Source organism: Poecilia latipinna, unplaced genomic scaffold (genome assembly GCF_001443285.1).
Source record: "Poecilia latipinna isolate Pla-1442-1.1 unplaced genomic scaffold, P_latipinna-1.0 Scaffold457, whole genome shotgun sequence".
Taxonomy (NCBI): Eukaryota; Metazoa; Chordata; class Actinopteri; order Cyprinodontiformes; family Poeciliidae; genus Poecilia; species Poecilia latipinna.
The window spans coordinates 151,564-177,467 of record NW_015113073.1 but is presented as its reverse complement, the minus strand read 5'-3'; the positions used below and the strand labels follow the sequence as shown (position 1 = coordinate 177,467).

Here is a 25,904-nt window from a genome sequence, read left to right as displayed (position 1 = left end):
CGATGACGACAAATTAACATGTCATAAATTTAAAATCTAGCTAAAGACTTGACTGTAAATGGATGATGAAGCCCTTCCACACCTGAGATCGACTCTGGAGATGTGTGTGAGCCTGGTCTTCCCCGTCCCACAGGGCTCGAGGAGGTACTGTGACTCCAACACAACCCCCCTCACAGCTCCAACACGCGGGCTGTCGTCATGCTCGACGGACACGCACACCAGCGCACAGGACTCTTTACAGAGGTCTGTACGCCACGATCTGAATGGTGTAAAAACATTGTGAGGTTAGAGCTTCATTGTAGAAACTGGGAACAAATTATATCTAACTAATGAGATACTCTTAACTACCACTTCTTTGTAGTTTAATGTTTTTAAAGAGATAGTATTGTGTACTTTCCAGGAACATAGTGCCAGTTTACAACACAATCAAGTTACTATGTTACCTTCAGTTGTTATAAAAATGCTGTATATATCAAACTTGACTTAGAAGAAATTTTGACTTCATAATTTGATGCCATGCTATTGGTTTCTATCTGACATGACATGAAGCTAAAAATGATCAATTTTACGTAATGCCCCTTTGAAAACATAATCATGACACTCATTTCTTATTCATGTAAAAATAGGCAGAATTATCTCTGAACATTTAACTCTATCTGACCTTAGTGGATTAATAAAAGTGCAGTCTCTCTATTTTATATAATTACTGTTAACTGATTAAATACATGCTTGTTTTGATACTAAGACCCATTGCATGTGACAATTTTTGAGAAAATATGATTCACTCAGTCAGATTCACACACACACACGCGTGTTTCCGCACATGCGTCACATTGTGCATTAATCATACCTTAGTACCACATAGTCATAGCAGGGCAGAGGCGCCATATTGCAGCAGGTGTAATGATACACGTCTGTTTGTTTGTCCAGCGTTTCCAGAACCTTCTCCTGCTGGAGGTCTGTCTGCCACAGCGGGCGCTCCTTCAGGAGCCGCTGCAGGACCTCAGAGGGAGACGCCGACACCTCGAGACAAACCCGCCACCTCCTCAGAGGATTCCCGTCTCCAACCTTACACACAAATATTGGAAATGTCAAAAAGTGTTGAAAAGAAAGTGTCTTCGTGTTCCTGATTTCTACTTCTAAAATTTTGTGTTTCGGTTTTTCTGCTTTGACCACATGAGGAGAGCAATAACTGTGGAGCCTTTTTAAAGATCCTACTAATCCCTGCCACCTTATCTTTTTTATTCTCGACTCCTCGTCTCCAAAATCCCACCATATCGGAACAGAGTGATCTCCCACCTTTTTAAATGCCAGCTCCGTGTTGTCAGAAGACAAGCGGGACACCCAGCCTTTACTCTTGTCCTTGGCCTCTTTCAGCAAGTTCTGGATCAGCCCTTCTATGTGTGCGTTGTAGGATGCTTCCTCATCCTCTTCTTCCACTTCCTCATCCACATCTTCCTCCTCCTGGACCTTGCAAAGTTCCTCCAGCGGGGGCACCATCAGCGCAGCCTCCATGTAGGAGTTGCGGGATTGGGTCACCATTTCCTCTGGGATCTGAGCAACAACCAGAAAAGGTGTGCCACAAAAAAACCAACCAGCTCAGGGAGGACAGAACAGAACAGAATTTAAAGAAAAACAGTGAAAAGAGGTGATGATGAAGATAGAAGATATTTGCAGAATTCGGACTATATTTCCTTTCTTCTCTCCCTCTAAAATGAAACGTAAGCGATTTCAAATACTTAATAGACTTTATCCCCAAGGAGAAATGTGTAGGTTGAAATAAAGACACATGCTGTGTTTGGAACATTTACGTATTTATCTTAATGTGAGCTTGTTAGTGTTCTTTGGAATGGGTTGGTTTTATTCTGAAGCAGGTGTTATTTCTACATTTACAGACAAAACTAAAGTGACTGGAATTGATTGTGTAAATTTGAAATCTTTTTTTAAGCTAAAATTTAACTAAACCACTGGCAAAATAACTTTCTTTTACTTCAGAAACCATTGAAAAATTTAAGAACATTTTTACCTTTATGTTCAAACTAAAATTATGAGTTAATTATTCAAGTATTTCTCAATTTTTTCTCTGTTTTTTATCACTTTATCAGTTTCAGCCAAAATTGAGATGGTAGAATACATGTTCCCATGAATACCAGATTAAAATCAGCTTTTCAAGGTAATATTTTAGGAGGCATTAAACAGACTTTTTAAAAAGTCCACATTTCTGTAATAGAAATATTTATTTTTATTAGTAATTTTAATCTTAAATGTGTTTTCATTAGCTGTAAGTGGAAAATCAAGAAAATTAACAGAAACAAAGGCTTAAATGTGTCAATGTAATGTGTTTCACTTAGTGAATTAAGTTACTGAAATACATGAACTTTTCAGTAGTATTCATATTTATTCAATATTAGTGGATTTTTAATTTAATCCATTTAATTTCTTATCACATATTGTTCTGCACACACTCAAAACTCTGCTCTTACACTAAGATGACTTCTGTTGAGTGCCCAAAACTTGCAAGAATATCCCTGCACTCAGATTTAATGCATGTTGCATAAAATCCTGCTTAAATCTTTCACATCACAAGTAGCATGAGAATTTTGCATTAACATCACTGCCTTTTGGGGCATTTCTGTTGTGTTCAAAGCAGTTCCCTTCAGAGAGATCCCAGCACTGAGGGAACGGACTGAGAGAGTTGAGCAAGAGGAACTGCAAGTCAGCTCAAATCTGATGACATAAAGTTTTGAGGGGGAAAGGAGCATGTCAGCAAGAAATACATCTTTTTGTGTGAGTAGGTTTTTTTTTGGGGGGGGGGAGGGGGGGAGTGAATATAAGGAATTTGGTCTTAACATTAAAGTGAATGCTTTTAAATTACAGTGTTTTCTGGCTGGGACTCAGATGGCTAATCTCAAATTGTACAGATTGGTGTTGCGAGTAAGAAATTGTGATCACCCCTTCTTTTAACATATCTGTCAGGGAATGATATATATACATTTTGGCAGAAATTGTGATAAAGAGATAAAAAAGAGAGAAAAACTGAGAAGTGCTTGGATAATATATATATATATATATATATATATATATATATATATATATAATATATTTGGCTCTAGAAAGAATAATGACTCTCAACTTATTCTAATGAATACTGAATAAGAAGCTATAGACAAAAAAACATCTCCCCTTGACCTTCGAGATGAGATGAAAAATACCAAAAGTAAAAAATGAAAAAAAAAAAATCAATTGGAAGAACTTAGATTTGTGCAGTTCTTAAGTAAAATAAAGTACGTATTCTGTTCAGATTAAAATAGCTTATTATTTTTACTTGTAAAATGATATTTAATCTTAAAATGCACTGTAATCAAATCTATTTTCTCCAGATAGCAGTACCAATTCCTTGCAAAAAGTCACTGATGACATAATAATGTGACAATCTTAATAAGTTCAGCTAGCTCATCGCCTTAACTGCAATAAATTAATTTCAGTTCATTAACTGAAATATCAGTCCATGCATTAAAATAAATATCAACTGAGTTTGATTTAGACCTGGAAGAGATGTTGGCACTCTGTGATCATGTGTGCCAGGCCCTGTGTGGCAGCAAGGTTCTCACTCAGGTCTTTCTGATCGGGACGGCCTGTAGCGTACTTCTTCTGGATCGACCTAAAGAAGGCAAGAACCACAGAAAGAACGCGGGGTCACCACCAGGTTTCTTGTTTTCCATTTGAACTCACGGGAGTTCACGCATACCTTGGTGACAGCATGTCGTTCTTCAGGATGCTGAGGTGGAACAGGGATGGGCCCAGACAAACAGCCAGGTTCATCGGCGTCATCTGGTTCTCCTCCACCAAGGAGGTGACGTCCCGCAAGAAGTAGAGCAGAGTCTGCAGAACCTCCCTGTTCTCATCAGGCATCAGCAATATGGCTGCCCTGACGGCCTGCAACCGCTGTTCTTTCGGAACATCTAATTGGAAAAGAAAAAAAAATGAAAATAGGAAAAAGGTAAAACAGATAAATTCCTTATAATAGTGGGCAGCAGTAATCTCCACTTGGGTAAATGTTGGTTTTTGATACTGTTCCAACAATGGATTATTAAGGAGATTAAAATGTTCTCTTTTCTGTCTGATTTTGAAGAATTTGTCCCTTTAAGCCCTCAAATGCATATCTTAGATAATCATAAAGTTATGAATTACTAACTAAAAGATCAGAGATAGTTTGAGCAATGAGAAAATGTCAACTACTTGTCAGCTGTATGTCCATTAATTGGGACAAGATAAGAACTGGTCGGTGATTAGCAAGTCAAACTCTGAAAATATAATATTTATTTGTATTCAAATTAAAGAAATAATAGCATGCACTTTGATATTATCAGAATTATGTTTTGGAAGATTTTTTGGCACTAAGTGGCCTTTATTGAACAGTAATTTGTTATAAAATAGGAAGAGGAGAGAAATGGAAAACATGAAGCAAATGGCCCAAAACCAGGAATCGAACCCATGACAACCGCATCAAGGACAACATCCTGTGTAAATGTCAATGTATATTGGAAAATTTGGAAAAATCTTGTAATTTCTTCATTTTCTGTTTAAATCAAAACAGTAACTTTTGTCAGTGAACTTGCTGCTAATCTGTCTTGTTTCAAAAATCTAATAAATGTTGGTTAAAATAGGACTGGGAAAGTCAGACCTGAAATAAAACCACAACTGGTCAGGAAATTGCCCTGATCAGTAGCTCTTTAATATAAAACAATGCTTCAGTGTTTCATTTAGTTTCAGTGGAGTCACTAATGCAGCACTAGGTATTTTAATAAAAGCATTTTTTTAAACATAGAATGGTTTTTCTCCTCTTAAATTGATTCCCACTGAAGTCTGTGCTCTTCCATTTTTGTGTGGTAATGTTTCTGCAAAGAAAGATGACTAATTTAAGGCTTTGAATGCATCTTTACAAGTGGGGCCAAAAAAAAAAAAAAACTGTCTGTTTGGAACTATAATAAAATTCAACAGACAATTATTTCATTGGCTGGAGTACTTAAGGAAAAAAGTACAAGAGTTTATTAAAGAGAGAAAAACGATCTACTCCCACATTTACTTACACTGGTAAATGTGCAGGAAAGTTTCCCCCAGTTTGCTTGTAAGCAGAGGTTCGGGTAAGTCCCTGAAGAACTGTTTGACCATGTCAGCCACATCATATGCAGATTGGTCGTCGTAGTTTACACAGTCAGGGGACAACTCGCACTGCTGCCTCAAAGCCTGAATCCGGGACTTTACACCAGACTTGCGGAACAATCCCACCTGGAATGGAGACAGTGGGAGAGAGTCTGGAAGGATCAGGGAGCGAATGGTGCCTTGTGTCTGACAGCTTAGGCATGGAGAGAATGAAATGCACACAAGCAGTCCAGTAAAAGCTGTTTACTAACCTGGTCCAGACAGTAAGTCCTGAGGTGGCTGAGGGCCTGTTGTAAACACAGAGGAAGCGGGAACCCACAGCGTTGGACATGAACAATCAGAGGAACGCCAAACACACTCTTCTCTTTGTAGTCTGGCACCTTCATACGCTTCATAAACTTAGGCACGGACCTGCCAGCGACAGACAAACAATTAGGGAAGTGTGTGAGAGAAAAGAGACGTCTATGATTTCATTATCAGCCTGAGCGTGCACACACTGGTCAACAGGGCTTCCCTGTAGGGCACAATAAAAGTGAACAGGACTGGCTGTTTACTGCAGAGGGATGAGTTGTGGGTCGTGGGGAATGGTTGCTGAGTTTTGTAGGCTCAGCCCTTGCCAAACACTTGCACATGGACAAACCCATTGATGTTTTCAATTTTAAGACATACATGAAGGTGTTAATTGTCCATATGGTCCAGCAGCTACAGCAGGGTTGAAAAATATCTAATAAAACTCTCGTGAAGACTGTAAAAAAGAAGGAAGAAGAATCCTTTGAACTTCTTTTCCTTATGTTATGTTGAAACCACACATTTCTATGCATTCTTGTGGGCATTTTAGTTTGCATAACAACAGAAAGCAGAGCATAATTATGAAGTGAAAAGAGAAGGATGCATGGTTTTAAAAATGTTTTACAAATGAAAAGTCTCAAAATTGTGGCCTCCATTTGCATTCAGTCTTATCTCAACACATCCCTTACTTATGTCATTTCTAATGTGAAAAAAATGTAAAAACATTTACAATAATTCATTGGGAGAAAAGATTGTAAAGCATCTAGATGAATAGCATCAAACATAGGTTCATTTGTACAAGATGGTGTGTTCCCTATTTTTTTGTGATTACCTGGGATTAAACTATCTCATTATAATCTACAATATTACACCCAAATTATCTTCTATGTTTGTTAGTCGTATTTGTACATACCATGTCCAGCCATGTTTGTTAGACATGGAGTATTTCTCCATGATGGCGGTGAGGCGGAGCAGAGAAAACTTCTGCAGCAGGCTCAGCTGGCCCGCCGACTGGCTGCTGATCTGCAGTGAAGATGCTGGCTGGTTGAGATGATCAGACGTTCTGAAACTTGGCCATCGGAGACTAAGATGGATTGAAAGATAAAAGATGACGCGAGTCAGGCAATGCAATTCACTCTTGGCTCTTATTACATTAATATGTTGATTGATCAAATAAATACAACAGTTGTGCTGGTTTTAAAAAGCTCAGTCATGTCTTTGGTGGACATCCATTTGGTATGAACCCTAAATGAATCATTTCACCAGTTGGGTTTGGGTCTGTTGCTCTGATTGGGATCATTTGTTTTCACTTACAACTGAAAGTGTGAATGGCATTACGGGGTTATTAACACACATTTATTCAACTGCAGACTCAGAATATTTTGCCAGTGTCTTTTTTTGCTGTGATGACAGAAGACTTTCCTAATACTGCAACACAACATGATCTATGGTAACCTTTGTCTTCTAAAGTGCAACTCAATCAAAAAAACATTTTAGGTGTCATTCTACCAGTAAAGAAACATGGAAGTAAGTGCTAATGTTGGTGATTCTACATTTATAAATAAACAGCCATTAAAGCTGCAATGTGTTCTTGGTACATGCTCATCCAGGAGGAGTGAGTGACTCGATGGAATCTGCTGGTTTCCTTAGACTGAAAACTTTTTAAAGTAATTGGAATAACGAACTGAGCTTAGTGCACCATTATAACTTGAATTAATAAGAATGTGTGCAATTGAATTGAAATTACTTTTTTTGTAAAGTGTCTCAAGACATTTGTTGGGAAATGGTGCTATGTAAATAAACTGAATTTATATGATCTTGCTATTTTTGAAGCTTGTAACAATCATTCGTTATAACAAATGACAACATGCTACTTTTGTTTGCAGATTTTATTCCAAGATGAACTCACTAAGGGAATTCAGCTATTAGACTTATTTACACCATCACATGTTGTGCTTATTTTTTTTAAAAATTACAAATAAAAAGATTTTGTTCAGTCTTATCAAGCCAGCGCTCAAAGTCCTAGTCACATCTGGTGCTCTTCAGGGTTCTGTCCTCAAGCCCATTTTTTCATAATCTAACCCCTTTGGATTGGACATGTATTCCAAAATGACATTTTCATTGCACCCATAAAACTCTTCAGTTTACTCTACTGTTCCTAATGACCATCTGTTTCCCATGCGAGCCAGAGTTTTCAATAAATCCACCCCTTAACGCTGTAATTCCCTTGCATGTGACATTTTTACACTTTCCAGAATTTTCTGATTGTTTCTGTGATTTGTGTCGCCACATTAGAAATAATTGCAAAGATTTTAAAGCACTTCTAAAATATACATATAGGAGAAAAAATAAAAGAAAATAATTTTAAAAAGCAGATAGCTATCTAAACAATTTTATTCTTTAAAGAACTTAAATTTTTGTCACTCGCCACATTGGTAGTACTATAAAGTGACATCAAGTAAGCCATGTAGTAGAAGTCAGAAATACTGCCACCTGCAGGTGAAAGTTTGCAGTCACTAAGAACCAATGTTCTTCACAATTTTTACAGAAAATTTGCAATGCAAAATTACAGTTATACATTACCATGAAGAAATCTGTTAATTTTGCATAAATATCTGCAATCACGGAATCGTAAAAAACTGGAGGGATGTTCAAGCTATTCTTACTACTCTCAAAATCTTTGTTCCTTTTTTGATTATTAAGTTTTGTTTGGCACCTTTTATTGTTTTTGTGGCAGTTTCATTTAGATTATTTTAATTTTGTAAGATGAAAGGTACCTATAAATAAAATTTGTTTTTTCAGAAATCATTTGGAAATCCTTTCAAAGTCCCCAAAAAACACTATTATTACAGCATTACACCATTTCTACATAGATATTTTAAGAACTTTGTACAAGAATGATCATTGCATTTGAAATATACAAAAATAGGATTCTTTAACAACCTAAGAAATAACTTTTACCAATAATTAACTTCAATAATTGAAGTTATGTGGATGATCATGCAGAGCGTCGGCAAGATGTCAGTATTTGCTGTGGTGAGTCCACAGTTCTTATAACCAATAAAAGTTCAAGCCAAACTATAAAAACGAGACCCAAGATGCAATGAACCATAATTATCTTATAAATGTGTGTGCAGCTGCTTACCGAGGTCTTGTGAGCGAGGCCCCAACTCCAGAGTCCCGCCTCTCCCGACTGGTCCCTGTTGAATCGGTGTCATTTAAGGAGACCCCGTCTCTCTCACCTTCGCTGGGGGTGGTCCTGCCCTCCCCTTCCTCCTCCCCCTCCCCTGCTTCCCCCTCTGGCAAAACGCTGCGGCTCCAGTGGTCCACAATCTGCTGCAAGCCACTGACGTGCTGGATGATGTCGTCTAAGTGAGGAAACAGGTTGTCCTCCTTCTCAAAGTCTAGAAGGTCCCCAGTGCTGGCATAAAGGTGGGAGCCCGGCACGTTGTCGTAAACACTCACCCTGCTGCCCCTCGGAGCTCCAGGACAGGCAGGTTTAGATAAAGGTTCGCCCAGGCCATTTTCATTTGGGGAGGTTTGGCTATGTGACTGGGGATTATTGTTCCTGTCACCGGGGGAAGGTGCCAGACTTTCAATGGACAGAGCTTTGGGAAAAGTGCCTGGCTTGTGGTCTTTGGGGATGTGAATGAGGAGGTTTTCATATGAGCGAAACTGGTTTCTGCCAAACTGGCTCTGACCCTCAGTCCTCTTACCCTGAGAAGGCAACTCCATATCCTCCAGGTACATGCTGCTTCTCTTGCTGGCAGTGCGTGGTTTTGTACATGCAGGCTCCTGAACACTCGGCGCTACAGTCTCTTTGCTCGGACTCACATTTAGCGTGATCTGGTCTTTAGGTGTTTTGCTGTCAGAAACAGGGGGATCGTCACCATCTGTTTGATGGTTGTGTTTTGGGCTGTTTTCTAATTGGCTGATGGGAGTACACTGAAGCATCTGAAGCGCATGGGGCTCCTCCCCCTGTAACACCGGCTCACCGATGACCAGCTGCGGCCTCCGATTTGAGCTTTTCCTCCTCGTCGATGGCCCCCAGGTACGCATCAGCTCCATTTTGCGCAGAAACTCTTTGGCTTTACTCTTTCCTCCTTGCCCATGGCGGCTGCTTTTGATGGGAAGGGAGTTATAATGAGGAAGTTCCCTCGGCGGTTGATAGGAAGCAGATAGGGACGCCATGGATATAGAGTCAGGCATGGCGGAGGCCGAGTCCTCGCTGTGGAGTGAGGAGATCTCAGTGATTTCCTGCTCACTCAGGTCCGTCAGTACGCTCTCACTGCTCACTGTGCTGCGCAGACCCTCGCCTTCACCCGTCGGGCTGCTCTCGTTAGCGCTGTCCAATAGAAAGTCCTGCAGACGTGACCAGCGGCGGCTGCTCCACTCAAATGTCCACCTCTTACTGATAGCCAATGGATCATCTTCATCAGAGTCATCACTCTATATAGAAAGACAGAGTAATAGATGAAAAAAATACATCCAAACTAATGCCAAGGGTTCTTTAATGTAACATATTAGGATGTTACTACCAATAAGAAAATGTGTCAGTTTAAAGGATTATAAAAACCATCACCATCAGAATTTCTTAAATAGTTTTTTTTTTTTTTTTCGTAACTGAAAGCAAGAAAATTAGTATAGGAGTTTTTCTGGAAGTGGACCAAACCCACTTCCTCCCTGCTGTGGTGAACAAATTAAAATTGAACTGCAAAGTCATCTGCTTACACAGATTACAACAGAAGTGAGCACAAATGTTATTTGGCTTTAAATTCAAAGAATACAAAATCTCAATTCCTCTCCTAATTTAAAAGAAAATGTTATGATGAAAGACTTTTTTGGCAAAAGTGACCTGGAATAAACCCCTGGGGTTATAAGTCTTGTTCTAGAGTTCTAACAAAAATAAAAAAACTATATTTTCCTTATTTGTAAAAATTTAACACACTACGAAAACATTTTTCTTTGCTAAATAAATCAAGCTCAGTCAGATCGGATAGGCTCTGTGAACAGTAATGTTGTTATGTCTTGCCGTAGATTCTGAATTGGATTTGTTTCTGGACTTTGACTGGGCCATTCTATCACATACATTACACTTTGCACCTTCTCTCCAGACTCATGTTTTTGAGTCCATGTTTTTTACAGGCTTATCCTGCATTTACCTCAATTTAACTTGCTTCCCATTCTGACTAGCTTTCCCATCCATGCTGAAGAAAAATATCCCTGCCCTTATGGTAGAGCTGCCATCATTATGCTTTGCTGTTGAGCACATTCATCAAAATGTTCGATGTTGGCCTTCTTTCATCAGAGCACACCATATTTAAATTCTTACTTATGAAGAATTACGTAAACTATGCATCATTTTTTTTTTCCATTTCACAATTATGTGCAACTTTGCGCTGGACAATTACATAAAATTCAAATTAAGTACAATGTGTTGTGGAATAACAATATATGAAAAAGCTTAAATGATATGAATAAATTGCAAGAAACCATCCAAAATATGTAAATCCCTAGAATTTATCTACCTTGACTGTTATTAGAACAGCTTAGCACAGCTGCATTTTAGTCTGCCTGCATCATTAAATAACTCAGCTCTTTCTGTCAGCATGTCTTTATTGCAGCGCCTGGTGAAAAAGAATAAAAGGAACTGAAAAAACTAAAAGAGAGGGAATATACAAGTATTCTTAAGGATCAGCAGCTGACTAAGAATCAGAGGAAACACACTCGCTGCTATAATCAGTCCACAATAGAAGCACCCCTAATCAGAGCTGCAGTGGTTGTCTCCTTCTAAAAGGATGCTTTTGCAATCGAGCCCCAAAATGTGGCGCACACTTGATCAGCAATTAGGATACAAGGAGTCCTGGTGACAGCTCTGACAGGATGAAGATTAACCACTCCAAGCTGCAATCAAAAGGGAGCTTTTTTTTTTCCTCTCTCTTCCTCATCAAGTTAACCTTTACTTAAAAAAAAAACAGGTCAAACCTTTTCTACCAAAAAAATCATTTAAATGTTCAGATAAAAAAGGTTAAACTCTTGAGAGGATTGATACGATAAACCATTTAATATATTAGGATATTATTGAAAAGTTTATTTCAATAACTAAATCTACAGAATGTTTACACAGATGGATGCTTTCAAGTCTTTAATCTGTTATTTATGATGGTTTTCAGACAATTAATTAAAACATTTCGAAACAGAAATTTAGGCTTTGTGAAAAGTTTGTTTAATGTCTCATTTTCAAAACTTACTTTAAATCTGACAAATGGGACTCATCTGAACGCTGAATGAGTGTTGTACTGCAAAGTTTTGCTTACCTTCCTCTTGGGGTGGCTTACATCGAGTTTCATGGATGCACACTTGTTCAAAGTATTGAGGCGTCTGCAACAAACACACAAAGACAGAGTCACTAAAGCACAACCTATTGTTGCTGTATGATGGTGCCCTTCTTCTCTGTAATAACGCTCACTTTCACTCTATGATATTGCTTTTTACTTCCACTTTCCTATTTTCCCCCAGAGTCTGATCAGTCACTGGCAGACAAGCCTTTTCATTTTTCTCTTTAATCTTTTCTGACCGCACACAGAATCTCTCGTTGCACTGTCTAACAATGTCTTCACCACAGAAGTTTTACTTTGACTCTTCTCCCCCTCCAACTATGACTAAAGCAGAGAGCGTCACAATTATTTGTGACATGCATTCATATTTTCATATTTTCTGAATTTAGTTACAGTACTACAACCATAAACTTTAATTCATCTTCAGGGGATTTTATGTTATGGGCAACACACAATAATGCACGGCTTTAAATAAATTAAAAAAAAAAAGTGAAAAGTATGGTGCATGTATATTCAGCTCTCTTTATTCTAATACCCCTAAGTTAAATGGTTTGTATTTGCATAGCATTTTATCAAGTCCAGAGGACTCCAAAGCACCTGACACTACATTCACAGATCAGTTTGCAGGATGCTTATCTTGTGAAGATAAAACAAAGGAATGCCAGTCATGTTTAAAATTTGCACCACGCTGTGTCTGGGACACAGCGAACTTGTGTTAGAAGGTCAGATTAAACCAAAATGTTGTAGACAAAAAAAATGTGGATAATAAACACTGTACACCACAGTGAAAACACAGTCCCTTTTAAGCTGTGAGTTGATCATATGTTGGATGGACAGTGGCAAAAGTTGACCTTTCAGCAATACAATGACGCAAAGCGTAAAGCAAGTGTCAGAATTACTTAGTCAAAGTATGCACCTAAAATCAAATCAAAATTTGTGGCAAGTCTTGAAATGTGAGGTTCACAGACAGTCCATCCAGTCTGCCGCTTTTAGATTTAGTAGCTAAAGGCAACTTCATGTCAAACATTTCACATTTTTAATTGTAAAACAAGCTGAAAACCATGTATTATTCTCTTTCCACTTTGTGTTTATCTATCATCAAATCCCAACAAAACACATTTAAGTTCTATTCTGTAATCCAAACAGGATTAAAGGGTGAACTTGTACAAGTTACTGCAGCTCAAGAGAGATGAAGACGCAGGAGCACAAAAATAAGTTAACATTTTGTAAATATGCAGGAGAATTTTTTAAGGAATAGGGTAATGTGACTGGCAAGATTACAAGATTCAGAAAATGGTTAAAATCCATTTACAGCAGAACTCTGGGATTCCCTCTCTCAGTTCCCTATTACCATCACCCAGACACACCTCTCTGTATTTTACCCCCTGAGGGGTCTCTTCTCTTTGAATGGGAGATCAGAGCATGGCAGACAGAAGGGGAGGTGGCCAGATCAAAGCCTGGAAGTCCCAGAGGGAGACGTGGATGGGGACTTCATTAAGGGTAAGGGTCAGGCAACTAATGAGTCCACAAGGAAAAGTCAGCACACCAGACAGGATGACCAGAGAAGGAATTTACAGAGAAAAATCCTCCTTACCGACACAGAGGTTCGACTAGATCTCGGTCCAAAAAGTCATGGTCCCTTTTCACTGCGGAAATATTGATCGGAAACTGGGAATCTGGGAAATAAGAGACAGAGACGGCAACAAAGAGAAGAGGGGACAAGACTTGTTAGATAATGACTGACACATGACAGGACATAGCAGCGTTCTCTATGGAGCTTGTGAAGTCTGCCGCAGCTGCCGTCTCCACAGTTAGCACTTGTCATCCGCGTCTGAAGTGTAATAAAACTTAAACGTAACACAATGCCAAACTGATTCAAGTTGTTTACTGAGGGCACTTATCTGCGGCATCAATAACCTGACTTTCTAGAAATCCCTCAACCTTTCTCAGAGAACCAGTGTGTGCTTGCCAGTCTTTCTAAAGAAGGATTATTGTGTTTTAAAATCTTCTTCTTTAACTATCGAAGCCAGTTTGTGTTTGTGCTTCAACCCCGAAAGACCAAATGATCATCACATGAGCAAACGCCTTCAGGTTTGCTAGATAAGGCACAGAGACACAAGAAGGCACAATGAAAAGAAAAGAAATTCAAATAGCATAAAAGTAAGACATGGCAGGTTTAGATAGAGCGGGTTGGGGGGCGGAGGGGTCCGAAAGGAAATGGTCGGTGATCTTAAGAACGGGGGAGAAATGAGGGAGAAAGAGGAGCTATGAGAGTCCCAGCAGTGATAACAAGGCCTTTCCCATGACCCCTCCCTCTGGAGAGGAACCGAAGCCTTGAAATAGAATGCATTGGCACAGAAGACGGGTATGTAAAGTTTGAGGGAAGGCAGGAAGAGAGAAAGAGTCACAGATGATGGAAAAATAAGACAGAAAGAGAAAATAACTGAGGAAGTAGGAAAAGTCAAAGAAGATAACTAGAGGAAGAAGTTTGTGTGTTAAATACAGCAGCTGGATTGTGTTACCTTCATAGAGTTGGGCATACTGTGGAAACCCGGCTGCTCGGAGCCAATCGCAAGCCTCCTTTGCTTCAATCTCTATAAGACACAAAAACATTGGAAAGATAAATCATACATAGTCACAATGATATTTTTTCATTCCAGATTTTGTCACATTGATACCACAATTCTACCTTCATTTTATAGAGATTTTAAGCTGTAAAAATCTTTATGTGTCAGGAAATGGACACATGGTCTAAGACTTTTTTTTTAATTAAATGAAAAGTGTTGCGTGCACCGACTTTAATCCCCCTGAGTTGATACACAGGGAAGCTGAAAACACCTTCCGCTTCCATTGCAGTTGCAGATGTTTTTGGTGTTGCCTCTACCAGCTTTTTACATCTAGAGAGGGCTACTTTTGCTGTTTCTACTAAGTCAAGATCAGTTTTGAATACTTGTGATAGTTCATCATTCAAATGTAAATCTGGATTAACTGTCCGTGTCTGCATGTTTGGGCTCAATGTCCTGCTAAAAGGTAAACCTTTTGAAGCTTTTCTTCCAGCATTGCCATGTATTTAACTCCATCAGCCTTCCCACCAATTCTGACCATCTTCCGATTGAAGAAAACCATGATACTACCACCACCATGCTTCACAGTGCGGCTGGTCTGTTCACACTGATTCGCAGTGTTAGAATTCACACAGCATTTTACAAATTAGTCATAAGGTTATTGAGTGAGTTTTTGATCTATTCTGACCAGAACACCATTTTTGGTATACTTGAGAAAAAAAAAACTATCCATGTAAAAAGGCTGTTTGCTAATTGTGTGACTTCTAAGAGCAGCTGGTTGGAGAACATGTGAAAAAGTTCAAGGGATGTGGATGCTTTTACAAGACGCTGTATGACTAAACAGACATAAATCAAGTCAAAGACATTGCACTGTTCTTATGCGTGATATCCCTCTTGGAAATGATGCTTTTGCTTAAGGAAAGAACATTTTTGAGATGCATTTTTCCTTTGGGAATTTAATGGAATGATAAGACTGGGAAAACTGGAAATCTCCCAGTAAAGAGACAAGCATTTTCTTAAGTGTGCTGCTAGCACAATTTCACTTTATCAGTGTAACCCATCCATATTTCGTTTAGCTGTTTTCGGATAAATGTACCAGGCATAACACATTGCACCAAAGCAGGCACATGGTGCCTAGCAAGCATGAAACATTTTTACAGGCTTTTGTTTTACTGCTTTTTCCGCTGGCATATGTATCACACACGCTGCTTAACTGGCAACAGAGAAATCTGGGTGTGTTTATATACGTTTTCTTTATGAGCAGACACTTATTAAAGCCGCTCCTTGTGCTTACAAAGAAAATCTAAAGAAGCTTGTGCCAAGAATCAAACGCATTTCCAACAGCAGGCATAGTTTGTAAGTATGGTTTAGCACCTTAATGCATGGCATTGGAAAGAATATGAGTGTGAATGAGTACCAGTACAGACTGTAGAGGCTGTCTCGGGACAAATATGCGCAGAAAATAAAGCTTGTACTTGTCCAAACAAAGTTGACTACTATAAATAACTTGTTTCTCCGTCAAGTTCCCACTCATTCGTTCTCACTTTTCTCACTCACTAGAGTTTGGAGGTGTTGGCACGGTTCAGCGGGGCAGTAAAAAGGCTCCGTCCCTCACCATCAGAGATGAGAACGGTCAGAGGAAATGACACTGTCGCCACAATCTAGCAATTACATCCCTCTTCCAACATTCTTTGAATAACTCTTCTCTCTAAATCACATATGAAGTAAAGGTGGGGACAAAATATTGCAGCTTATTGTAGCTCTCTGAAAGTAGAGAGAAATCAAATATCCAATGAGGCACAACTCTATTTTCCAATAAAAACTTACTGGAAGCCCTCATCGTGAGGTGAACGACAAGCTCCTATGTTTCCTTTGTTCCAGCTGAAGTTTCATCTCCATACGAGGGAACATCTATCTGCTGTGTTGTGCAGCTTTCCATCAAACAGCAGCGACAGTTCAGTGTTTTCTTCCTCCTTGGCTCTGCAACCCATGTGTTTACGGTTCTGCCTCCGTTTCTTCAGCCTGCTCCATGCAGGTTTTCCCTTCCCTCTAATTTTCTACTCAACCTCCTCTCTCAAACTTTCATCTCTGTTGGACGGCACATTCAATATCTCTCTATTTATACGTTTCTCCGACCTCTTCCTTCTTCTTTTCACTTACGTTTCAGAAATAATTCCTGCAAGTCATCTAGCTCTTGTTTCCTTCCCTTTCATTCACATAGCGAAAACTCCTTTTTTAACCTTTACTTTCACGATCAAACTATATTTTTCCTTCTTGTGGTACCTCTCATCTCTTCTCCCTCACATCTTTCTGTAAAACAAAAACACTCGCTGGCACACTTTCTTTCATCCATCGACAGGAACATCCCAATCCCCTCTCTCCCACTCAAGCTCCTCGAAGAAAGTCCACATCTTCTTTGCATCCATGCAGGAAATGACTCATTTCAGCTGACGTTCACATAGGCTGCACCCCTCGAGGTTGCAGACCATCAGTTACGGGATGCTAATTTCACATGTCAGCCAAGCCCACCAGCATACAGGACAGCAAGGAGACTTTGACCTTGGTTTCTTTGTGATGCTTCACCCACACAATGGGAGCGAGAATCCACTCAGACACATCCAGCAGACTGGACTCATTGGCGTGTAAATCTAAAACAGCACAGATGCTGCCCTCAGTGAGTCAGAGAATGCAAAAACAGGGATGAGACAGTTGGACGGCAGGGGTGGGGAGCTGAGATGAATGGATCTTGTGAGAAAACTGCAGGGACGACAACATGCCACACCGGTTGTTTATTTACTCACTGTCAGATTGGTTGAAAAGTTAAAATCGGGTTAAAAATCGCAAATCTACCCTGAGAGGCAAAACAAGGACAGATGGCAGGAAATCCTCAACCTTTTTCCACAGAACTTTAAAAAGATTCAAAAACTCATAAACTCGTGGCACCAAATCCTTGAGATGGGTTACAGATGTGTGAGCAATTTTTGCTCAAGTTTTTTTTTTTTTTGTAACCCACAAAAAAATTAAAAACAATCTTTTTTGAAGTTTTACATTTATGACTTGTCACAAGCAGGCTAAACAAAGTCAGTGACTCATACTGCTTATTATTCGCTAATATTGTTGACAAAAGTTACTTTGGAAATACTCACAGCATGCATCATTAATCAAAGTTTTCAGATAAAACTGCATTTATCATAAAAATTTCATTAATCTCACGGTAATGAAATCTTTATGAAAAAGTAAATAAAAACACATTCAAACATTGATACATAGGCCAACAGGCAACTTGTGGTTAAGTGCCTTGCCACTTGATCCTTTTGTCAAAGGGTTTAAGAAAAATAGTTCTACCATATTTAGTTTTTGTAGCACAGAGAATACATAATACATAAAACTCTAAATTTGAGTCAGAACTTTTTTACATCTTCATTTTGTGTCCCAGTATGAGTTTATGCCTAGCAAAGCTCCAGGTTACAAGCCTACTGCAAATAATTCCGAATTTCGCTCAGTACAGAGTTGCACCTAAAATATCAAAAGAAAAAAAAAACAATAATGGGCATGTTATCATCAAGCTAATATTTAAAAAGCACACAATTACATGCTTCATCACAGTGTTGGAGCATGTGTAATTGCCAACCGTGCTTTCACGTTCATGCAGAAAAACAAAAGCCTAGGCTCCCGTCAGTGTGGGAACAAAGCCCCACTATTCATCTGTGCAGAATTTAATCAAGAGATTAATTAGTACACAAACATGTTTGGAGTTGGCTGTAAAACACAACAGTGCACACAGGCAGACGGAGCTAATCCGAGGCGCCCGCAGTGTGTGTCCCCCAAATCTTTTTCATGTCACTGCAGTCCTGCTGAGGCCCAGAGCCACAGCCAACAGGGCTGTTGGATGGTATGCGAATGAGGCGCTGTGAGTTTGTGTGTAAGCATATCAATTTGGGCATCCAAGTGTGGAGCAAAGAGGGTGAAAGATAATTCCTTTCATGACCAGGGTGCCAGTGGTGTTACATAAAAGACTGAACAAAAGCAACCCAATGTCCTCATAAGCATAGTCATTTCCTCTGCTTTTTATTTCCTGCCTTTTTTCACTGTCACTAACGGTTTTCTTCTGTGATATGCCCACCTACTATTGGGTCTCTAGGTCCCAGGGACTCTAAAGAGGCTTGGATGACATCATTTCCTGCTTTTAATTTCCCATGAATCCAGAGCAACATGTGAACTAAGAACAGTGGTTGCAGCAGGAAGTTCCTGAGCTAAGCTGACATTTTCAGAGCACAGCAAACTGCAAAATATTTTGCTACTGTTTACACAATGATATGTGCATTGTTCGATATGCTTATTAGGACGAGCCCTTGTAGTAACACCGTCACCAGTAACTGACAAAGGAGGCTTAACAGTCAAAGACTACAAACACAGGCAGTCTGGAGAGCAGCCATATTCCCACATAAGCTAAAGCACTTAGTCCTTCACGTCGAAAGGTCAAAAAAAAGGGATTGAAGAAGACAGTGGAGGAGTGATGAGACAGGAAGAGAGGGATGGGGGAGGGATAAAATGGAATATGCCTGTCCTGTCTCGTGAGCTGCATCTGCTATGATGTCTTGCCCTCAGGAATGCACTGTAAAACAGAATCAATACTGGCATGAAATCAGTGCAGGTTCAGACATAGAGCCTCCTCATACACAGGGAGGACAAAAACACAGACACACACAACAACATCAGAGAAATGGTAAAACATTTATGATCAAGTGGTTGCCCAAAATAATTAAGAGAACCGGCGCTACAGTGGTTGTTCACTGCCTGAATTTAAACGAGAGCACAAAAGAAAAGGCGACTGAAGGTCATCAGGCTCGGTGGTTGGTGATGCAACCTTTTGTCCAGCAGAGGGTGTCAAAGAAAGGTGTTCCAGCATTGTATTCATATTCAGTCTAACTATCCGTGGCCTCAGGGCAGGGTTGGATAAAAAGATTTGTTTCTACCTGTCGCATCTTGTGCGTCTATTCAATCCCCGATTGAACTTTGGCTGCACAGAAATGCTCTTATAGGTTTCTATTTTCAACTTGTATGAAAATAGAAACAATAAAGTTAAGTTTATGTTAATGCTGTTGCTCGAAAGCAGGACAATCACTAAAATTCAGGAACTGCTGGATGAAAAGAGTGAATTAACAAACGAACAAAAGGACAACTGAACGTGTATAAAGCTGGGAAGCAGTTTAAACTTTCAATTAAACACCAGACCCAAAATTATTTCAATCTAATCCTTATCAGAAAGCAGATAAATGACAGCTATGAGATGATGATTCAGGAGCCTTGTTGTTCTACTGTCAGGAAAAGGGCAGATATTGAAGAAAACAACCAACCACAAATCAGAACGTCTAGAGTCTCAAACAGCTCACATCTACACAACATTAAACTCTTAAACAAATCACTGCACCTCCTCAATTCCACTGAGTTCTAACTGTTCTACAAATTTACATTGTACTTTAAATCATCCTTAAGGTTGAATAGATCTGACATTGACTGCACATTCTAAAAGAAGTGTTATAAACCTTTTTCCATTTATTTTGGTTCTGGTCCCTATTCTAAACAGTTGATTCTTATAAAGATTGAGAGGTCATGATGGTAGATATTTACTGAAGTCATAAAATCTCCTTGCAGTCGACTATTTGTAGAACATAGATAATCGCTTTAAATTGTCAGCAGTTAAAAAAGATCCCAGTGGTTCTTCGTTCTTGAAAACATGTGGTATGAATCGACTAACTCCACAAAGTTATGAAAAGGTGAAAAGGGGAATTGACCTCATCCATTAAAATGTTCCAATCTAATAATAATTCAACATTCTATACAGTTGTCATTTTGGAGAAAGTCTCATCAACATCAATATTTCCACAAAATAAAAGGTGAAAATAGTTAGCAACATGTTTGATAGAGGAAAAGCCAGTAAAGCTCCTCTCAGACTCTGTGCTCAAGGCAAGATGCCAGAGAGTACCAAGCTATTTTTTTTTATATTGGACAATTAATTTAATTTCACATAATTTTCGCTGTAGGAGCCATTTGTTTGTTAAATACTTCATAAAATATTTGTCCTGTGAATGACGTATACTCGTAAACGAACGAGGTAATTAGTCCAATTACAACGGCTGTAATGGTAAAATTACGGCAAAGGTAAAATAACCCCGAACAGGCGAACAACTTAAAACCACTCCTATGTTTTTACTCTGTCAGCAAGGCACACCCGTTGCCGTAGCAACCGCCTGAACTCCGCAACACTCAGTCCGTTACGATATGTTTTCAGGCTTGACGTTTACTTTGCGACCATTAATAAGCGCTCGCCTGAACAAGGCGGTGGTTGATTAGCTCATTTAAGCTCCTGCTCTGCTGGTGACGTCAGAGAGTCTATCTTTGTGTCGCCTGTTTTTTCTTAACGGAATCGAAATGCACAGAATTGCGCAAAACCTTGTTGAAATAATAATTACTGTGATTATTATTTTTTTATTGGGTCCTTAATTTTAACACGTTTTGTCGAGTTCTTTTTTTCTAGTCTTTAAAAGGTTTTGGATCTTAGTGAATATTTTTGATAAGCGGGTCAGCAAAGGGACGTGCTGATCTCGGCGGCTTTCAGTTTGTCACCGACTGCCCAGATCGACTCAAGACCTTCCCGAGATCGACTGGTCGATCGCGATCGACTTACTGAGCATCCCTGTGCTATACAAATAAAATTTGATTTGATTTGTTTCCAAATGGACAATGGCAGTAGGCCTATCATACCATCATTTGAACAAGGTGGTTCAACAAAGTCAACACTTGGACTGAACAACAAAAGCCCTGATCCAAGTTCATATTTTAAAAAATTGGTAAGAACTCTAGGTGTGTATGAGAAAGGCAGCTTTAAAATCCTGACCTTGTTACTGTCAAGATGAATGAGGTAAAATTAGAGCAAATTATTGTCCTAAGCTTGTAAAAAGAACATCCAAAAAAGTAAATATGAAAAATACAAAAAGAAATGTATGTAATTGTGTGAATTTTAAAATTCCTTCTTTCGTTATTCTGGAATTCAGCAAACCAAAATAATTTGAGTAATCCTAGCTGACCAGAAAATGACTTTTTCTGGCCTTTTTCTCCGACAACGTGAAATTCCAACAGAGTGAATAAGAAACTATTGCATTTATTTATTCCAGATATATAAATATCTGTTTTCACCTCTGTCTTAGTATTGTTAGGTGTTTAGGGATTCTGGTCGTTCAATTAAAAGGAGTTCCAGTCTCACAGATACTCCGCTAACTGATCATTTATCCATTCATGTTAAGAAGGTTAAGGTCAAAAAGAATGTATTAGTGCAAGAAGGAGGTAGTGGAAAGCTAACAAGGTCACATAATCACTCTGTACAAGTAGAAACATGCTTCTCTATCGACATTCTTGACATATTTCTCCTTCTGACATTTAGCTGTAGGCTCATTCAACATCAAAAAGGAGTGGATAGAACAGATAATAAAGCTAAGAGGACTGAAAATGTAATTCCTTCTTTAAAAAACAGAAGCTAAGAAGCGAAATAGCTGTCGCCATTGTTCTGTTGAATTTGTGTTTTCATATTGGCAAACACGGGTCATGTGACAGGAAGTAAAGGAAGTGACCAGTTAAGTAGAAGAAACAGACAAAACAATAACACTGAAAGCCTTCATGGTTTCTTTAGACTTCTTTTCAGATTCTTGAAAAACATATTTGGTGCAGAAATGACTTCCTACATCATTTCTGCACCAATCAGGTCAGTCAGGTCTGAGCTGATTACAATCCAAAAGAGTTATTAAAAGTTAAGCTTGAAGTTGTCAAATACCAGGTTGCTATAACAATAAATTTTTGATGTGTTGCAAATTGCTATGACATAAGTCAAATATGGGGAAAAAAATCTTAAACAAGGAAGACACAATCTGACATGAAGAGGCTGCAATTAGAAGCTTCCTTCCGATGTTTGAACAACTGATCATAGCTTACATTGCTTAAAGCTGCATCTGTCTCCATCTCAGCTGATTAAAAACACAAACTGTCTCCCTTTGATCTTCAAACTCAAATCGACCATTAAAGCATTTATTAGGACTTCCTCGCATCACTTTCTCTGACTACCTTGTGCCAGCCTGCGCAGAAGCTGCTTTCGGGCGATGATGCGTGACAGACGGAGGGCGGAGCGCCTTCGAGGTGTATTCCCCAGCCTCAGGTAGTAGTCCTGACCGTCAGGTGTCATGGCCTCCAGACAGGTTCCCTCGCTGGTGCTGTCGCTGTCACTTCCACCGTCGTTGCTGCCGCTGTTGGCACTCTGATCCATGTTGTCAATAGTGTTTTCTAATTTTCCACTCCTGTCATATGTAGGGTCAGCACACTCTGCCTCGGCCGTCATGCTGTCCACTCTGTCAGCAAAGGCTAAGCTCACAGGGTATGCAGTTTGTCCAGCAGCATCCTCCCCTTTTGTACTTTCTGCGCTGTCTGTAGGATCCATATTGCTCTCTGAAGTTTCTGCCCTTCCTTCACCTTTACCCTGTCCTGATGGATCCATAACTACTATAGCATCAACATCATCCATATTAATGCAAGTCTTCCTCTCTCCTGCGCTGATGATTTATTATGGGAGCATTTCTTAAGAATTCCTGCCTCTAACATGTCTTCACTGGAAGCCACACTCCCTTCTCTTCCTCCTCCTCCTCCCTTTTCAACAAACTTCATGGTACCACCTGACGCAGGCGACCGTCCTTGTTCTCTCCTCCCACACACAAGCTGCCCGACTGATACAGGGAGGAGGACAAAGTCACAAACAGTTACATCCACAAGCTGTTTCCTTCAATCACGTGACCAGCAGCCGATGGGGGAATTCTTCGCTGCTTCCTGAAGTTCTGCCAGAGAAACTATTTGGTACATGCCCCAGGCATATGTGCATGACTGTGATCGGCGGGATGTTGACGTGGAAAAAAATATGATCCCAACATCCCGATGTGAAACAAGGAAGGAACAGAACAATAGAGAGTATGTGGGTGTGAGAGAGAGGGTTCAGAGGAATGTACGTATGGAAGGAGCGAAGCTATTGTTTCTGCAGCTGAGTGGGACTTTTAATGCCATTCAGAAATGTTCTCTGCATCTACAACGTCAAGCTAATGCCACACTTAGGAAAACTCATCTATACGCTGATGGTCTCTGCTAATACAGTAGAACGCCTAACAAAAAATAACATCAAAAAGCTTTTGCAGAGTCTTTCACTGAATCATAAATTATATTTAAACACTGACTAATCTGATTCACAAAGTGAGAAAAAGTTGTACAGAACAATATCTGAGACTTGATTTGATCACACTGCCCTCTGGAGGAAATACAGGAAAACTTTGATTTGCACTGCAAAGAAGGAACAATGGTTCATTTCCGAGTCACAATTCAGGAAGACTTCTGGAAACTCTCAAAGAAAAATCTTCAGTTCTAATTCAGAGTATTACTGCTCTGTTATAGTAGTGACACATGAAGTCACTGCAGACTAAGTCATCAAAAAATGTGACAGTAGCTTGGTAATATTACTTTATAAATCTGCAAAGTTCATAGTTTGGAAACAGCAACAAAGAGTGAAATCTTTGGTCACCAAGTCTCCATGGCAACCATTAAATGGTGTCTATTTTATGCTATTAGGTGGAGGATATGTGTTGCTATGGGCCTGTTTCCAAAAATACCAGAAGGTATGAAAGGAACTATATATGAAGATATCCTTTGCAATCCATAATTCTTTAATGATGAATTCTGATAAAATAAGAAATCAAAGAAAAGTTCATAACTCCTGTTTCCGTTTAGAATAAATTAATTAAAAAGTTGCCAATTAGCAACAACAATAGCATATTTTCATTAAATTGAAAAGGAGACAAAGTGGTCACCAAAAAGCAAAAATGAAAGTTTAAACGATTCATTTCAAAGCAAAATATAAACAAAAACACACAAAGTTCTGTAAACCACCTGCCTCACAGCACCAGGAAGTCACACAACAATGAACACAACATCTCAACACCCCCATCAACACATGTGGCTCTGCGTCTTTAAAAATCAACCTGTTGACAGGACGTCAAGTGGCAGAAAGCTCCACAAGACCAAAACGAAAGTATTCATGTGGATTGCTGGTGTGTATTCACTGGATTTTACATCCAGACAGGCCTACAGTAGCCAAATATTCAGCGTCAATGAAAGAAAAGGTCAGAGGAGCAATCCATGAGCTGGGGGTGGAGATGATTAATGATAAAGCTGTTTGCTTGTGTAAATCCCTTTGAGTATATCTATGCTTACTAACAAACTAACACACACATTCACTTAAGCATTCACAAATGTGGAATTAAACCCCCCAAATCCCATATGCAGGGGGAGACACCCAGTTTCCCTAATCCAACAGATCGGTAGAATTACAACTAAATCCCACCACGCACTCATAACCTCATTCTGTTTTTTTGTTTTTTGTTTTTTTTTTGTCTGCCCCATTTTTGTGTGTCTCAGTTTACTTTTTACTTCTTATTTCAACATTACAGTCTGTTTTTATTACTCTGGGTAATTTTTTGAGTACATTTTAGCACACTTTTTCTTTTAACAGATATCACTCCAGTTACATAATTTTAAGTATGTTTTGAGACTATTTATCCATTCAGTTTTTTTCCCCCATATTGAAACCATTTGACTAACCTGGATATCCTACCTCCCCTGACTGACTATAGCAGAGTGGAAAATGCATTGTCAAATACCAGCATAGTTGTTCAGCCAGACGCCTGAATTTTAAGGATTCCCCATCTTTAAATCTGATCCAGATAGATGTGGACTGTGTGCCTCTGAGCTGATGGGTTCAGCAGCAGTCTGAGAGAGGAGCAGTGAAGCTCAGGGGAACCTTTGAGTGCTAGTTTAAAGAACAAGATGAAGAAATGAAAATGAAAATGAGTGGAAGGTGATTACAGGGTGGCAAGGTGCTGTCTTAAAATTAATTTGGTGTCCAACACTGCAAAAAGTAACTTTGTTAAATGAATTTAACAAATAAATTTGTGAAATGTAATGTTTAACAAATTATTGTTTTGAAAAGACATTTACTGAGAATGATGATCCAGTTGACAATTTTTTTTTATTTGCTGCATGTGATGTCCAGCAGAGAAAGGTAAGATTGATTAATTTCTCTGGTTTTTATGAAATGAAACTTTTGAACTGCTGGACTTGTGGTAGGGAAAGTTTATGTGTTGGAGAGCTAATTTAAGTCTGCATCCTGATAACTTTGCCAGTTTAGCAACAGTGCTAGCATTAAATCCTGAGACAGTTTGTGCTAATGAAGGGTGAATCTTTACTGTGGCTGTCAGGAAAAAATATTTAAATGTCATCATGTTGAATAGATCATTGTTTTACACTTTTAGACAAAACAGTTGTAATTGTTTGTTTCTATTAACATGGAAGATAAATGAGAGGACTTCAGGAATGAAACTTCGACAATGTTATATATTCTACTGCCAAGTAGAGTTAAAACATTAATAAGGTTTCTAAATGAATATGAACTGCTTTCCTATAATATATA

The 25,904-nt window shown here is 39.1% G+C and overlaps 1 protein-coding gene across 5 annotated transcripts in view; it reads right to left on the bottom strand.

The window, feature by feature from the left end:
- Positions 1–25,904, bottom strand: part of stard13a (StAR related lipid transfer domain containing 13a) — a 75,407-nt gene that overhangs the window by 7,284 nt on the left and 42,219 nt on the right. For 4 of the 5 annotated variants that reach the window (XR_001425810.1, XM_015038914.1, XM_015038917.1 and 1 more), the window contains 12 exons: positions 14,312–14,383; positions 13,384–13,465; positions 11,769–11,832; positions 8,597–9,900; positions 6,365–6,535; positions 5,415–5,574; positions 5,091–5,289; positions 3,749–3,962; positions 3,547–3,661; positions 1,300–1,554; positions 851–1,068; positions 83–259 (listed from right to left, as the gene is read on the bottom strand). Coding sequence is in view for 4 of the 5 variants with exons in the window: in XM_015038914.1 (XP_014894400.1) it covers positions 83–259; positions 851–1,068; positions 1,300–1,554; positions 3,547–3,661; positions 3,749–3,962; positions 5,091–5,289; positions 5,415–5,574; positions 6,365–6,535; positions 8,597–9,900; positions 11,769–11,832; positions 13,384–13,465; positions 14,312–14,383 (3,031 nt within the window). In the remaining variant the exon portion in view is untranslated. Of the gene's footprint in view, positions 1–82; positions 260–850; positions 1,069–1,299; positions 1,555–3,546; positions 3,662–3,748; positions 3,963–5,090; positions 5,290–5,414; positions 5,575–6,364; positions 6,536–8,596; positions 9,901–11,768; positions 11,833–13,383; positions 13,466–14,311; positions 14,384–22,468; positions 23,408–25,904 lie in introns of those variants that run through there. The other variant, XM_015038916.1, reaches the window with a different exon arrangement.